We start from the raw sequence: 17137 nt of genomic DNA, 5'->3' as shown, positions 1-17137 counted from the left end.
AGAAGAAGAAGAAGAAGAAGAAGAAGAAGAAGAAGAAGAAGAAGAAGCCAAGTTGTCCTTGGAGAACTGCCTGGTTTTGGTTTTTACTGAAGCAAAGCATGGAGTAAGGTTCAGGGAGCCTAATTACCCATTGAGACAAACTGGACCTCAAGCCTCTTTTACAACAACAAACAAACAAAAGCTAGAAACTATGTGAATAATGTCCATAGAGCTATTTGATATGGAGATTGTGAGAGCATGTGGTAAAGGAAAAGGGACAATGTTGAGCAAAGAGTTTAAAATTACAAAAGTAGACAATAATTAGTGATATTTTGTGCAGCGTGATGGTCACAGAATTTCCAGAAGAATCAATTCTTTTTTCTTTTTATTATTATTATTACTATTTATTACAATTTATTCACTTTGTATCTCAGCTGTAGCCCTTCCCTCATATTCTTCTGGTCCCATCATCCTTCCCTCTTCCCCACTATGTCGCCCAGTCCACTTATAGAGGAAGTCCTCCTCCCCTACTATCTGACCCTACCCTATCAGATATCATCAGGACTATCTGGATTCTCTTTCTCTGTGGCCTAGTAAGACTACCTCACCAAGAAGAGGTGATCAAAGAGCAGGCAACCGAGTTCATGTTAAATGCTGTTCATGCTCCCTTTACTAGGGAGCCCTTACAGAGACAGAGTTGTCCATGTGCTACATGTGAGCAGGGGTCTAGGTCTTCTCTGTTCATGGTCCTTGATTGATTCATCAGTATACGCAGGTCACCTGGACCCAGACATTTTGGATCTGTTGGTCTCCTTGTTGAGCACCTGTCCCCTCCAGGTCTTTCTATCTTCTCTTCTTCCATAAGATTCCCTAAACTCTGCCCAAAGTTTGGCAACAAGTCTCAGCATCTGCTTTGATACCCTACCGGGTAGAATCTGTAAGAGGTCCTGTGTGGAAGGCTCCTATCCTGTTCGCTGTATTCACCTACTTCCAATGTTGATCCCTTTTGCTCTTCTGAATGAGGATTAAGCTCCTTCCCTAGGGTGTTCCTTGTGGTTCGGCTTCTTTAGAACTATAGATTTTTGTATATTTACCCTGTATTATATGGCTAACATCCACTTATAAATGAGCATATAGCATGTGTGTCTTTCTGCATCTGGGTTACCTCACTCAGAATGATCTTTTCTAGTTCCACCCATTTGCCTGCAATTTTTTCAATTTCCTTGTTTTTAATTCCCGAGTAGCATTTCATTGTGTATATGTACCACAACTTCTGTATCTATTCTTCAGTTGGGGGAAATCTAGCAGCTTTATTTATAATGGCCAGAATCTGTAAACAACCTAGAATCAATTCTTAATATCTTCCCAAAATGATAAGGGGATGAGAAGTTATGTCAATTGTCTTGATTGAGTCCTGTCTTTATATACTATCATATTATTGTATCTGAAAATATACATAACTACTATTTGTCAGTTTAAAATAATATTAACACATTATAGAAAGCAAATTATGAACATGTTTTGGGAAGTAACTTGAATTGCAAGACTATTACAATGTGGATGATTTACAAAGTTTAAATATCCTCATACCATGCTAAATCATTTCTTCCAAACTACACACTTGCACATTGTTATTTCAGGATCAACGGGGAAGTGTGTTTGAACTGTTTATCAGAAAGTATTAGGAGGAAAAGCTAAGTGATACTACATCTAAAATTAAATATAAGAATCAATATCGAAGTTTTAAATAAGAATATATATTTAATCTTGTACAAGTGTCCTATAAGACATCACTGATGTGACTTCTTGTCCCAGCTTCCTATTTTCTAAAAATCTGCATTGCAGAATTAAAGTTCTGTTTCTTCTGAGAAATTGTAATGTATATATAAACTATTTCTTTGAATCTTGACAGACTTACATTCTTAAAATCTGGAATATTACAACTTGCCAAGAATTTCCCTAGATGGGTTCTGATTCAGATGGATTATGATGTATGTAAGTGGAATACAACCACTTACCTTGCTCAGTTTATACAAGTCACCGACAAAAGTCTATGGACTGTTAAGGAAAGAATGATGACTGTTTCAGAAACATCATCAGTAGTAGAGAAATAGTGGTACTTCAATTTTTAAGTGGTTAGTGTAAGGCAAAGTCAGACCTAGTTGTGTCTATTTATTTATCTTCACACTTCATTTTTCCAAATATAAACCAAAACGGGTTGCATGTGCAAGCATATCTCTTTATATGTTTACCTGCTCCATAGCACAGCACTTTTGAGAGACCTAAGATGTCCTAAAAAAGTAATAATCTCCATTTCAGCTGCATACTCAGTTAGAGTCGAGATGTTTTAGAAAAGATACGAAATATTCTTTGTTAGGATTAGTGCTAAATCATGCTTTGCAATATCTGCTTGGACTAAACAATGATCATTTCTACTATTTCCATTTCACACACTGTTGCAAAATGATAAAATATTGTTCCCATATAGAGACTGTTGTATTCAGTGCTGCCTTATCTGCCACCAGCAGAAGTCTGGTTAACCAGATGATTAGCATGCTGTTCATGTCATCAACAGTAAAATTTTATTATGACTCTGAAGTGAAAATTTGATGTTACAATTCATGACTGTGAATATTTTGTGAATTCCGACTGAAATGAGCAAAACAAAACAGAACAATAGGAGATTAGACTCACTGAGCTTGAATAAAACATAAGTATCAATAAATTACTGTAAAGTTTACAGGTTGAATCTGGGGGAATGGATCCCATTAAGAGTTAACAAACTGGCGTACATGCGAATAACTTCCCTCCATGCTTATTAAACTCATTTGCTCTTGCTGCTGTGGTTTAGTGAGAAGAATTCATCTTTGTCATTTTTTAACAGCCTCTGGACTTTGAGACCAAAAAATCCTATACTCTGAAGGTGGAGGCAGCCAATATCCACATCGACCCACGTTTCAGTGGCAGGGGACCCTTTAAGGACACAGCAACCGTCAAAATCGTTGTAGAGGATGCTGACGAGCCCCCAGTCTTCTCTTCTCCAACTTACCTCCTCGAAGTCCATGAAAATGCTGCTTTGAACTCTGTGATTGGTCAAGTGACAGCTCGTGACCCCGACATCACTGCCAGTCCCATAAGGTATTTCTTTTTTTAAGTGCAGTACATACTTTCCCTCTCTCTCCCCCCACAGTGTGTATGTGTGTGTGTGTGTGTGTGTGTGTGTATGGTGTGCACATTCATATGCTTATCTACTAGGAGTCATAGACAACTTCTTGAAACAGGAATATCAAAATAAATCGTGATTCCATCTCCTGGGAAGCTTGATGGAGATGCAAAGTTGCAAATGCTTGTAGTTCTTTGGGATGAGTTTTTTACATTTTATACTTTATTTTTTTAGCATTGCCTGAACATTGCTACTTTGTATTTTGTCTCTTCTGACAGATATAGTGAATAATAAATTAGAATTTAGAGGGATGAGACCACCCTGTCAATGCATTAAAAAGGTCCTATCTTGTTTCTGAATGTAGCTTTGAAATTACCTTATTCTTAGCTGTGAGCATTTCTGAAAGTCAGCACATCTGGACTAGTTTATTTTACAGAGAAATATTTTTGTATAACTTAAATGATGTCTTATGATCATATTTTTTTGCTCAGAAATTTTTGCCTGGGATGAAAACTAATCACTTCAAGATATTTATTTCTTTGTTTTTCTTTTCTTTTCTTCTTGTCTTTTTTTTTTCTATGAAAATGAGGCTCAATTTGGTTTCTACCTTTATGTTGATTTGTAGACATCTTTTCTCATTTCAAAGTCAACAAATGACTACTTAGGTACTCAAGCTAAATGACTTTTTTTGTGAATTCACAAGGATTGTCTATTATTTTGTGTGTTGTTCTTCAAAGGTGAAATGTTGGTTAATAATGTGTTTGAGAGTGGAATTCAAATATGGTCTTATAAATGTTTGTGTGTGAGAGAGAGTGGGTGTGAGAGAGAGGTGGGGTATAAAAATATTAAACATTTTCTATTTCTAAGCTACAGTTATATATAGCTGTCATTTTGCAATGACTTTTTCATATAAGGTCTAGAAAATTAATTTTTCTGGATTTTTTATTTATACATAATTTAAAATTTTTAATACTATTTTATTTCTTAGATATTAAAAAAGCATGTTTTTACATGCTTTTGTCATTATATGCTTATGTATTAGACAGCCATTTTGTGTCCTTCAGCGACTGTACATCTGAAAAAACTAGTCAGTCTAGACTTTTGAAGCAAAAAAGCATTTATGATTGTTTTGAATTTTGTAGTTGCATAGATGCATATATTTAACAATAGTAAATATAAAAGAGGTAGTAAATTTGGGCAGCTGTGTGAACACATGAGAGGTTGGAGTATGAGCAGGAGGGGTAGAGCTTGCACATGGAATTTGAAAAAAAAATGTAAGAGTTGAATACTCACCATATTATTTTTCATTATTTCTATCTATGAACTTTAAAATATGGTAATTCCCATTACTTTCAGAGTGATAAAGATATAAGACTGAGGTTAAAGTCTTTGAAAAGTTAGTGCTTCAAATGGCAGAAGGTTGGATCAAATTGGGAATTATTTTTACATCCATCAAAGCTCTTATTCAAATGTAATTTATTTTTAAATGTGGGGCAATTAAAGTACACCTCTATGAGGATAACAAAGGAAGATTTCTGGATAAGTGAAAACAAGTTCAAAACTGTCACTCTATGTAAGGACTTGACTAATATCCCAACAGCCATTATTAGCTTTGAAGGCAGGTAATAAACTACAGACATGCAGAATGTCCTTTGTCTGGTGAAGATAATTATATCTGTGAGAAGGTCAAATGTGAAATGTGGCAAGAATCCAAACGAAGAAGGATTTCCTAGCTACAGAAGTTGTGCAGTGGCTTTTTGCTGGGATCTAACATGAGTGGGTTAAGTGAGTAGTATTGTTTTGTGGATGGATGAACTTGTTTTCATGTTTCTCCCATGGTCTCTGTCAGGTAACACTCTTATTTTCTCTCAAGCCCAAGCATGAGACACAATTGAAGGCAGTAAACAAGATGACTGACTGCAATTAAAGTCCCACTATGAGGATAATTTCAAAACCTTGGTTTGATGACATTTCTACTGTTCCAAGCAAACAACAAATAAGTTCTCAGGGCTATAACAAATCATTATCCGTAAGCAATAAGGGATATCATATCATCACACACATAAAGACACACATATAAAGACACATATACATACACACACATTTTCCAAATACAGTCTCGATTATACCAGAGAACACAGTATTACTATGGAATGGCATGTTCTTAATCAAGATGAGGTTTGGGGAGCTTTGTGACTCACAATGAAAGTAACAGTTGAATCTCAGAACTAGGCAGAAATCAGGGTCACTACAGCTCACATTGTTTTTACACATTTTATAATCTCTCCATTATACTCCTGGGAAAACAGTTTTATTGAAGTAATTCCAGTTTCCAGGTAGTCAAGCTGTGATCCTCGCTGTAACTGATTATAGCCATAGCTATTATTATCACCTTGTGGAAAGTGACAGTAATGACTGTTCGGGGCAACTAGAGTCTCTTCAGTAGCAACTATCCAGTTTTAAAGCACACCATTTTTCAGTCCAGCTAAAGGGAGGGACTAGGAAAAGATGGACAGATCAAGTGTGATTTGGTGACATGGACATATCAGTGCTTCTGATATATTCCAGACAACTGTGAGTTCTTCCATATCTCTGGGTTCATACAAAGAGGAGAAAGATACTGTTTCAAAGCATGTGTGGGAGACTTTGATATGTCAGAGATAATGTTTGCCCCACACAGGCATGACAGGCAGATTGGCCCGGGAAGACGACACTACTTATGAATCACTGCCTTTTTTTTTTTCCTTCCAGTATCATCTCTGTCACTTTGCTTGTAGAAAATAGGTTCCCTGTGTGTAAACACAAATGGTTAATTTGATTAGAAAATTAAATTCCCCAATCAATCAGGTCAGTGCATAGGTATTATGACTCTAGTAGATGAGTTCGGAGCAACTTTCCCTTTTAAAAGAGATCTAGAGAATGTGAATGGCCAAGCTCTGGGCAACAGATAGCAATGCACTATTTTCTCTTTAGAACTATTGTATTTCATATGCTGACAAGAAGGTATCTGTCTTTCAGGATAATATTTGCTTTACAATCTAGCAAAAATAAATAAATAAATAAAACATAGTCAGCTATTGTCGCATCTGCCATGTTGAAACATGCAGTAATTTGTTGGCTCATCGACTTCCTGTGAGATTTCATTTTTGAATACAGCTCCTAGCTAGAAGTATCATGCATTTTGAAATACTTATACCTGTATCTAGATCCATGTTCATATTTGTGTGTCTCTATATTCCAGTCTGGGGGAAAATGAACAGCAAAACGCGTGATCCCACTGTCTACCTCCCAGGAACATTAATTAAGGATTGCTTCTTTCTTCTGTACTACCTATTGTTCAGTAATTTAGGACACTTTCTGACAATTAATTTAAGATGATGTTTTTAAATTTAGCCAGACTAAGTAAAGAAATCATACCACTGTTTTCTTGTTGTTTTACTTTGGTTTGTTTGTTTGTTTATTTGTTTCTTTATTTGTTTATTTGTTTCCAGCATAGCTGTCAGCCTTACAGTTTTCTGGGACTCACTTTCTTCATTGTATAAGAGTAAATGGAATTTTATGTAAGAAGTGGGAAATAGTAAAAGCTGGAGGGGACGGGAACTCCACAAGGAGAGCAACAGAACAAGATAATTTTAACACAGGGAACTTCCCAGAAAATCATACTCCAACCAAGGACTATTCGTGGAGATAACCTAGAACTCCTGCACAGATGTAGCCCATGGCAGTTCAGTGTCCAAGTGGGTTACATAGTAATGGGAAGAGGGACTCCCTCTGACATAATCTGATTGGCCTGCTCTTTGATCACCTCCCCCTAATGGGGGAGCAGCCTTACCAGGCCACGGTAGAGGACAATGCAGCCAATTTTGATGAGAACTGATAGACTAAGATCAGAAAGGAGAGGCGAACCTCCCCTATCAGTGGACTTGGGGAGTGGCATGCATGCAGAAAGGGGAGGGAGGGTGGGATCGGGAGGGGAGGAGGGAGGGGCTTATGGGGGGATACAAAATGAATAAAGTGTAATTAATAATAATAATAATAAAAGCTACATTCTTCACTGGGTATTTCAAGGATGAGGTCACTTTATTAGATAAAACATTTATTAGCATTACTAGCTCATCAGAGTAAGACATCACACATTTTGATTCTTTATATATTTATTCACTGTACATGTATTTTGCATGCCATATGTGTGACAGGTGTGCACAGAAGTTGCATGAGGGAATTGGTACCCTTAGATCAGGAGTTACAGATGGTTGTGAGCCACCATGAGAAAATTAAAGTAAGGTCCTTTGCAAGAGCAATGGGTGCTCTAAACTGCTGAGCAAACTATTTAGCGCCTCCCATTTCAAAAATTAAATGAAAATTAAGTCTAGTAGTTAGCTGAGAAGAGAATTCTAGTAAAGGTGGCTAGATGTATGTGGAATGATAAGGCATTTTTGGCTTATTATTTGTGTTGTTTGCTCATTTTGGTAAAGTTATATTTCAAAGTGTATAAATAATGCAAATGATGTTACTCATTCTAATTTCCTCATGATGCTGATTTATATATTGCCACTAATATAACCAACATGTTTTAGGGACTTTATTAATATGCTAGTTTACTGAGATAACACTTCTCTGAAATGTTATGTCTAATCAGTATCCTCATTTAAAATAGGAAGGTATTCAGGACAAAGGGATAAGCTTTGATCTTCATTGTTAACTTGGCTGCTTTTCAGAATCACCATGGGAACATGCTCTATGTGTGCCTAAGAGGGTGTTATCTAGAAAGGTTTTACTGAGATGGGGACAAAAACAAAACAAAACAAAACAACAACAACAAAAACTATGCTCATTTTACTGTATGTGAGTGAGCAGGGTCTTCCTGTGTGCCAGGATCCTGAACTCAATCAAATGGGGAAAGTGAACTGAGCACCAGCATTCATCTTCTCTACTGCTTACCTGGAGAAGGAAGGAGACCCAGTTATCTCAAAATTGCTGTCTTTCCTTTCTGGTATCATGGCCTATGCATCAAACTGAGAGCCACAAAGATATCACCTTTTTTCAGTTTGGATTTTTTTTCTCTTTTTTATTAATTATTATTATTTATTACAATTTGTTCAGTTTGTATCCCAGCTGTGACCGCCTCCCTCCTCTCCTCCCAATCCTGCCGTCCCTCCCTCTTCTCCTGCTATGCCCCTTCCCTAGTCCACTCATAGGGGAGGACTGCCTCCCCTTCTATTTGACCCTAGCCTATCAGGTCTCATCAGGACTGGCTGCATTGTCTTCCTCTGTGGCATGGTAAAGTTGCACACCCCAGGGGGAGGTGATCAAGGAGCCTGCCATTGAGTTCATGTAAGAGAAAGCCCCTGATCCCCTTACCAGGAAACCCACATGAAGCCTGAGTTAAAGTAATACCTTCCTGCTGTTGTCAGAATATTTGTCTTGAATAAAATTAAAGGAGCTGTTTAAATTAAAAGTCAAACCAGTGACCATTTGGAAAGAGAATAGGTGATTGACACCAGTGGCCACATATTTTGTTGTCCTAATTCCTCTCCTGAACATAAGTGCCCACTCAACACAAGAACAGAGCATTTGCTATTTTCCTCCTTTATGGTGGCATTTTTGTACCTCTTTTGGTAACCAGGCTGACTGCTAAGGAGCTCTTTTCATAAAAACACTCCTCACCACCAGCATCTCCTGTGATGATAAAAGAGAAGCTTTTCTGACTATACAAACATTGCATTAATTTGGAATAATATTCCACAATAGCTGATTTCTTCCTCAATTCTGCAATAATATTCCCTCATCAGTATGTGTGTGTGTGTGTGTATGTGTGTGTGTGTTAGTGTAGCATACTCATCACATTGTCTACAGCACAGCCGAGTGCTGTAATAGGTGAACACAGCCCTGTGTAACTAAAATCCAGTTTGTTCATCAGCAGCTCCTCATTTCTTCTCTCCCATGGCTATCATTATCTCTCCAATTGAGTTTAATTATTTTAGATACTTTATAAAATCAAAGCATGTATTCTTTTTTTATGATATGCTTATTTCATTTACTGCAATGTCTCCAAGGGCAATCTATACATTTTTACATATTTTAACATATTTACCTTTTTCCAGAATGAATACTATTCCATTATAAATACATATTATATTTTACTTATTTATCATTAGTTTATAACATATACATTATTTCATTCGTGAAAACTGTGAATCATGTCTCAGTGAATTTGGAAATAGTTACATGTGTTTGAGCTGCTTTCCTCAGTTCTTTCAGATAAATACACAGAAGTGGAATCTCTGGAACAGAGCACATTTTTAGTGTTTTGAAGAAATTCCATGCTGTTTCTACAGTAGCTGCACCATTTTTCACTCCTACCTCTAATGTAAAAGGATCTCCTGACAAGGATTTAATGTTTTTAAATAATTAAAACTTGATTTATTTGATGTCTAAATTCATTTCTCCAGAAAGAAGTTGCATTGTTTCCCAACTTAAAGTACAAACTCTCCCAATACCACTTCAAAGACATTGTATTCCTAATTAAGCTGGCTGTAACAAGTTCAACACATGGTATTATATATGCAGTCATTCATTCACATATATGCAGTCACATCCAGTCACCCATTCACATTTCAGTTTGTTCTCCCTGAAATACTAATTGAACTCACAGTTTCAAGGAAGTTTTTTTCTTATAAAGATACATCCTATGCTTTCCTATTCTTGTTCTTTTTTAATTTATTATTTTTATAATTTATTCACTTTGTAGCTCAGTTGTAGCCCCTCCTTTGCCGCCTCCCTCCCTTTTACTTTCTATCCCCTCCCATAGTCCACTGAAAGGGGAGTCTGCCTCCCCTACCGTCTGACCCCAGCCTACCAAGTCTCATCAGGACTTCTTGGATCCTTTTTCTCTGTGGCCTGGCCAGACCACCCTGCCAGGAGGAATTGATCAAAGAACAGGCAAAGGAGTTTAATTCAGAGATAACCACTGCTCCCTTACTAGGACACCCATACCCCACATGGCGACTGAGCTGCCATGGGCTCCATCTGAGCAGGGGGTCTAGGTCCTCTCCTTGCATAGTCCTTGGTTGGTGCATCAGTCTCAGTAATACCCCTGGCCCAGATTTTTCAGCTTTGTTGGCCTCCTTGTGGAGTTCCTGTCATCCGTGTAATTGTTCTCTAGTATGAAAGTTGACTGAATAACACAGGAAAAACAAGCCCTTCATAGTTATTTAGTTATTCTTTAATTCAAGCTATGTTGCTATGTTAAAGTCAGATGATAGTGCATTAAAGCAAAATGCAAAGAGTTTCCTAGTAAAATCTGAGTTGAAGCAACTGTAACTTTTTATGAGGTTAATGTGAAACTATGTCATCTTTTAGAGAACTTTGTACTAAGTTGGAATATGTTTATTGTGTGGTTTTGTTTTTCTGTTCTTTACCCTGCCCCCCAAAAGATACTCTTTTCCCTTAGAGAAATTATAAATAAACAGAATTCTGGGACTAACAGAATGCAGACAATATTATTTATTAAAGCAGCCAGAGCAACCAGTGGAGCAATTAGAGGTAAAAAGCAGAAAACTTGTAGATGGAATTTTTGATTCTCAAAGTGCATGCAAAAAAATGCTAAAATGGTTTCTTTAGGCATAATAACAAAAGCGAAAATGAAATTAAGCAGTGAGAAAGGAACAGTTGGAGTTCAGTGAAATATAATAACTGATTCATAACTAAGGGGTTTATTTCATTATGTATGGCTCTAAATAGCATCTTCACTTGCAGTCAGCTCAAAATTGTATCCTCCTGTACATTTTCCAGAGAGAGACCAGTGTTGAACAAAGCATTTTATGCTGTAAAAGTACATTTATTCCTGCTAAATTTGAAAAATCAAACCACATTACCTTTCTCCAAGGACAGCCATTCTCTAGTGTGTTCTAAGTAACACAGGGAGTGTAAGCAAATCAGTTTGAACTCAGCTTTCTTTGCATTTGATAAGGAGTGAGTATTTTCTAACAATGAGTGAGGATACAGGGCAGGTCACCTGTGAACTCTGCTGGGCATTTGGAACAAAGTGTCATGCTAAAGTGAAAACACTTGAGTTCGTGAGCTTCTCCGTGTTCTAGATCATGATCCACACATTATTATAAATATAACAATGCTGGGTCTTGACAAACTATGTATTGTCTTTTTACTCAATTAATTGTTCCCTGATATTATAGCTAATAAGCCCTTTAAAGGAAAAGGAATCAGGGACATAAGTGAAATCTTTGACTGCGTTGTTAGCCATTAGACTAGCACAAAGCTATGCTCAATTTTATTTATTTACTACAGTTACAGAATATGATGGCGACAGTATGGATGCTGAAGCTAAAACATCTACTCTGAAGACTTTCACTAACTCTCACACTAGGAACACATCGAATAAACTTCTCACAATTCCAACTCAATAAATAAATGCCATGACCCTTTAGGATTTTATTCTACCTCAGAAACACTTTTCAGATAAGATTCCCAAAACTTGTCTTTAAGACTTTTATAATCAATTAAGTTGGTTCTGAATGAGAACAGTTACCTGTAATGGGAATTGGCATTTCCTTGGAGCCTTCTATTGTTAGTATTATGGGTCCCATCAGGATGCTATGACATGTATACAGAAATAAGATCACATTAATAATGCCAACACTTTGGAGACAGAGGCAGGCAGATTCTGTGAGTTCAGGGCTAACTTGCTCTACATAGAGGGTACCAGGACAAGCAGGTATACACAGGGAGACTCTGAAGTCTCAACAAAACAAAACACTTCATATGGTGTTCATTGGTTTTCACCTTCCATCTTTTTGAGACCTAATTTCTCCCATTCACTGCTAAGCATCCATGACTAACTGGCTCACAAGCTCCCAGAGATTCTATTGTCATTCTTCAATGCATAGCAGGAATAAAATCCTACAGATTTTATTAGGAATCTTGGGATTCAGTTCAAATCCTCATCTTTATGTGATAATTGCTCTGTCCACTACGGTCTTTTGCTAGCTCCAAAGCTTCCCTCCTTATGTAGCTGTGGAGAAAACTTCACAATAACCATAGCAACTATGAAAGGTGACTGCTGATATTCCTGATTGAAGAGAAAGATACTGCTTCCTTCATAGATTGACACTGAAACCCTGATCTCTTACCAGATTTGTGCTTTCATCTGACATCAGTGATGTCTGCTCTAAGGGCTTTGTGGAACTCAGGTTGATGACCACTTTTACCAGGATCTCCTCTTTTCTACAATTTTGATAAATTCACTAATCCTGGTTGGATTTATCTTTCTAACAGCATGAAAAAAAAATCATGTTGAGTACATTCACTGTAGTAAACTCTAGCATGCAGTCATCAATTCAACAAAGTATTTTTCATTAAATTTCTCCACTCCAATTTGAAATTGTGTATGAAACAACCAGTATTGCTGTTGATGAAGGACAATCAGATTTGACTTATGCTACAGACCGAAAACTGAATCATTTCAGGTGAGCTCATGTTGAAAGTGGAAAATATCTGTTTTCCTATTCTATAAAAATTCTATCAAGATCCTCTCTGATAAGTGCACCTGATTTCAACCAAATGCAATCTCTATGCCTTGTTTACCTGTCTTTGAACAGTTGCCTAGATGTAAATAGGATTTGTGATGACCTACAAGTTATTGCAGCTTTGCCATTGCTGCATAGCAATTTTCTCCAAGAAAAAAAAAAATCCCATTTGTGGAGAAGCTTCTTAAAAAAAATTCTAAATTCAGGTGAAACATTCCATCACCCAGAGAAACTTGTTAAATTTACAAAGTAAACAACTAAGGAATTTCAGGGTGTTCCTGAAATTAACAAGATGCATTATAGTCTTTCAGACTCCTTCCTCCACATGGTCAGGTAAACAGTAAGGACTGAGAAACAACTCTTGGGTCAGCTCAGCTGCCAAGAATCGGCAAAGCAGATAAAATACCCAGTTAGATACTCTCCCAATTTGTTGAGCCATCTGCAGCTGTGGAGTGTGCTTCAAGGTTCCAGCTTTAATGAGCTCTCACCCATGCTGGGGTGGATGTTTGGTGATGTATCTGTCCCTCACTCATTTTTCCTCTTAATAACAATCTCTTACCTATATTTCTTCAAACAGCTCAACTGTAACTCACTGGTTTATCAATACTGCTGGTATTTTACATTTAGGCTGTCACTCTCAGTTTCCTAGGTGTTGTAAGTAGACATATATTCAGGACTCCCCAGAAATACTGCCACACAATTGTAATAAATAAAAATAATATTTATGAAGTGCTAACAAACGGCCCAAATAGTGGAAGGTGTATTTAGTGATACAAAGGACAGCAAAAGGCTTAGCTGTCATTCCCAAATGAATATCTGGTATTATACATGTTTGATGAAGGTAGGTAGTGCGTAATCACAGGGCTGGCCTGTACTTTAAACAAAGAGGAAGCATTCAGGATAATATCAATTGGAATTAAAATGTATGGTGCTGGGCTTTGTATAAGAAAGTTTGATTGGGTGGGACAGGATTCCATTTGAAGATGGGAGTTTATATAGTAAAACTTTTTGTGTGTTTGATTTTTTTTTTTTTTTTGCCACAGAAATAATTACTTGAGGCAGAATACAGATGTGTTGTGCTTAAGTTATTTCTTTTTTGTATTAGGCAAAAAATTAATATAAGGCTTATCTAAATACTGAAAGATAGAAAGGTTGTAAAAATTAGTTCAACATTTTACTAAGAATTAATATTGGATTTATGATCTTATTGACTATTAGGTGGTGAGATACTGTGTCTGACATTGTGTTTGTGTAACAATTCCCTAATTTGAATGTTCTTTGTGGAGAGAAAAGTGAAAATTGTTATTGTCAATGGTTCTAAGAAGTTAATGTTATATTTGAAGAGAAGAAAGCTATCCATCATTAATGGGTTGCCTTGATATCTTCGGATCAGTGTAGTCCTGTGGACACTCACTGATATTTGTTGAAATTCCTGCGTTTACAAGGTGAATAATAAATATTTTGAAGTCTTTCAAGTGGCTTTTCAGTTCCTAAAATTAAGCTATCCTTGGTTACATTCTCTCTGACATTTTTCTTGGTACCCCCTTTCACTGATTATTAAACTTGCCTCAAACGGTCCTGTGTTAAGTTCTTCATACACACACACAGAGCATCTGTCTATGCTGGAATTTTCCTCTTTGCTTTCTCTTGGTAGGAATAGTTTTATAGAATTATGTTTACCTTGAATATTTTCTTGTCTCACTGCTAGCTCCAAGAAACCTATATTTGTTTATTGTCTTACCACTTATAAACTAAGTTACACTCAAGAAAAATCATATCTACCTAGTGCAATGTCTTGTGAAAAGCAGGGAAAAACAAGGTCATTAGTCTAACAGAGCTTAGCTCCTATCATAACTGTGTATGTCTTTAATTTTGTGTTTATTACTTTGATAAGTGTCTCTCAAATGCTAGATCATCAGAGTCCTCTTGGGAGATGGGTCATTTAGCAATAAGATATAGTGAAAAATAGTAGAATGCTGGGAGCTTGCTCTAAAGCAGTGGTCCTCAATCTTATTAATGCTGTGACCCTTTAATACAGTTCTACATGTTGTGGTGACTCCCAACCATAAAAGTATTGTTATTGCTACTTCGTAACTATAATTTTGCTGTTTTCTCCCTCTTCTGATATCCATCCCATTTACCTTTCCGAATGAAGATTGAGCATCTTACCCAAGGTCCTCCTTCTTGATTAGCTTCTTTGGGTATACAGATTTTAGTATGATTATCCAATATTATATGTCTAATATCCACTTATAAGTGAGTATATACCATGTGTGTCTTTCTGCTTCTGGGTTTCCTCACTCGGGATGATCTTTTCTAGTTTCCACCATTTGCCTACAAATTTAATGATTTCCTTGTTTTTAATTGCTGAGTAGTATTCCATTCTGTAAATGTACCACAATTTCTCTATGCATTCTTCAGTTGAGAAACATCTAGGTTGTTTCTAGATTCTGGCTATTACGAATAAAGCTTCTATAAACATAGTTCATCAAATGTTCTTGTGTGGTTGAGCATCTTTCAGATATATACCCAGGAGTGGTATACCTTAGTCTTGAGGTAACACTATTCCCAGTTTCCTGAGAAAGCATCAGATTGATTTCCAAAGTGGTTGCACAAGTTTACATTCCCACCAGCAATGGAGGAGGGTTCCTCTCTCTCCATATCCTCTCAAGCATGTGCTATTCCTTGAGTTTTTGATCTTAGCCATTCTGATGGGTATGAGATGCAGTCTCAGAGTTGTTTTGATTTGCATTTCCCTGATGACTAAGGACATTGAACATTTCGTTAAGTCTTCCTCTGCACTTCAATGTTGAACATTTCTCTAAGTGTTTGCAAGGTGATAAGTATGGTCTATTTGCATTTATTTACATGTAGGCAGCCAAATAGAACAGCACCATTTGCTGAAGATGTTGTCTTTGTTTCCATTGAATGGTTTTGACTTCTTTGTCAAAACAAGTTTCCCTAGGTATGTGGGGTTATTTTTGTTCTTAGTTTCGGTTTGTGTGTATTTTATTGAATATTTTTGTATCAATATTCATAAAAGAGAGTGTTCTGAAATTATCTTTCTTTGTTGGGTCTTTGTGCAGCTTAGGTAATCAAGGTGACTGACCTCAAGAATGAGTTTGGTAATGTTCCTTCGTTTTCTATTTTCTGAAATTGTTTTTAGAGTATTGGAATTAGCTCTTCTTTGAAGGTCTGATAGAATTCTGTGCAGAAACCATTTGGCCCTGGGCTTTTATTTTTTGGATGGAAGACTTTTGATCAGAGCTTCTATTTCCTTAGGGGATATAGCACTATTTATTTACCTGGTCTTGATTCAGTTTTGGTAAGTGGAATCTATCAAGAAATTGTCCATTTTATTTAGATTTTATTTTTTCATATTAAACTATTTTTTAATTTTTTAATGTATTACAATTTATTCACTTTATATCCCAGATGTAGCCCCATCTTTTGTCTCCTTCCAGTCTCACCCCTCCTCCCTTTTCTTCCACTACTCCCCTTCCCTAGCCCAATGATAGGGGAACTTCTCCTCCCTTTCTGTCTGACCCTAGCCTATCAGGTCTCATCAGAACTGCCTGCATCCTCTTCCTTTGTAGTCTGCTATGGCTGCATTCCCCCAGCGTGTGGTGATCTAAGAGTCATTCACTGATTTCATATCAGAGACAGGCCTTGCTCCCCTTATCAGGGATCCCACTTGAAGACTGAGCTGCCTTGTGCTATATTTGAGCAAGTGTTCTAGGTTATCTTCATGACTGATCCTTGGTTGGAGTAACAGTCTCTGCAAGAACCCTGGGGTCCAGAATTGTTGGTTCTGTTGTTCTTGTGGAGCTCCTTTTCCCTCCATGTCTTTCTATCTCTCCTTTCTTTTATAAGATTCCCTGCACTCTGTCCAAAGTTTGGCTATGAGTCTCAGCATCTGCTTCGAAACCCTAGTGGGTAGAATATTTCAAAGGCCCTCTATAGAAGGCTCCTATCTTGTACCTTGTTTTCTTCTGCTTCTGATGTCTATCCCATTTCCCCTTATGAATGAGGATTGAGCATCTTCCCTAGGGTTCTCCTTCTTGCTTAGCTACTTTAGGTGTAAAGATTTTAGTATGTTTATCCCATATAATATGTGTAATACCCACTAATAAGTGAGTATATTCCATTGGTGTCTTTCTACTTTTGAGTTACCTCACTAAGAATGATCTTTTCTAGTTCCATCCATTTGCCTACAAATTTCATGATTTGAATTTTCAAATTTGGTGGCCTATTACCTTTTGAAGTAGGACCTAATATTCTTTGGACTTCTTCAGTGTCTGTCATTGTCATTATGTCCCCCTTTTCATTTCTGATGTTGTTTGTTTGGATAGTGTCCCTCTGCCTTTTAGTAAGTTTGGCTATGGGTTTGTCTATCTTGTTGATTTCCTCAAAAAAAAAAAAAAAAAAAAAAAAAAAACTTTTTTTTTTT

General features: G+C 36.8%; 1 protein-coding gene across 4 annotated transcripts in view; it reads left to right on the top strand.

Annotated features, from left to right (window-relative positions):
• The window catches only part of Cdh8 (cadherin 8), a 425418-nt gene that overhangs the window by 246555 nt on the left and 161726 nt on the right, over positions 1 to 17137 (top strand). For all 4 annotated transcript variants that reach the window (XM_055621036.1, XM_055621035.1, XM_055621034.1 and 1 more), the window contains one exon: positions 2864 to 3117. In XM_055621036.1, the coding sequence (XP_055477011.1) occupies positions 2864 to 3117 (254 nt within the window). The remainder of the gene's footprint in view (positions 1 to 2863; positions 3118 to 17137) is intronic.

This window comes from Psammomys obesus, unplaced genomic scaffold (assembly GCF_907164565.1).
Source record: "Psammomys obesus unplaced genomic scaffold, mPsaObe1.curated_primary_1811, whole genome shotgun sequence".
NCBI classification, from domain to species: Eukaryota; Metazoa; Chordata; class Mammalia; order Rodentia; family Muridae; genus Psammomys; species Psammomys obesus.
This window is presented reverse-complemented; position numbering and strand designations above follow the sequence as displayed.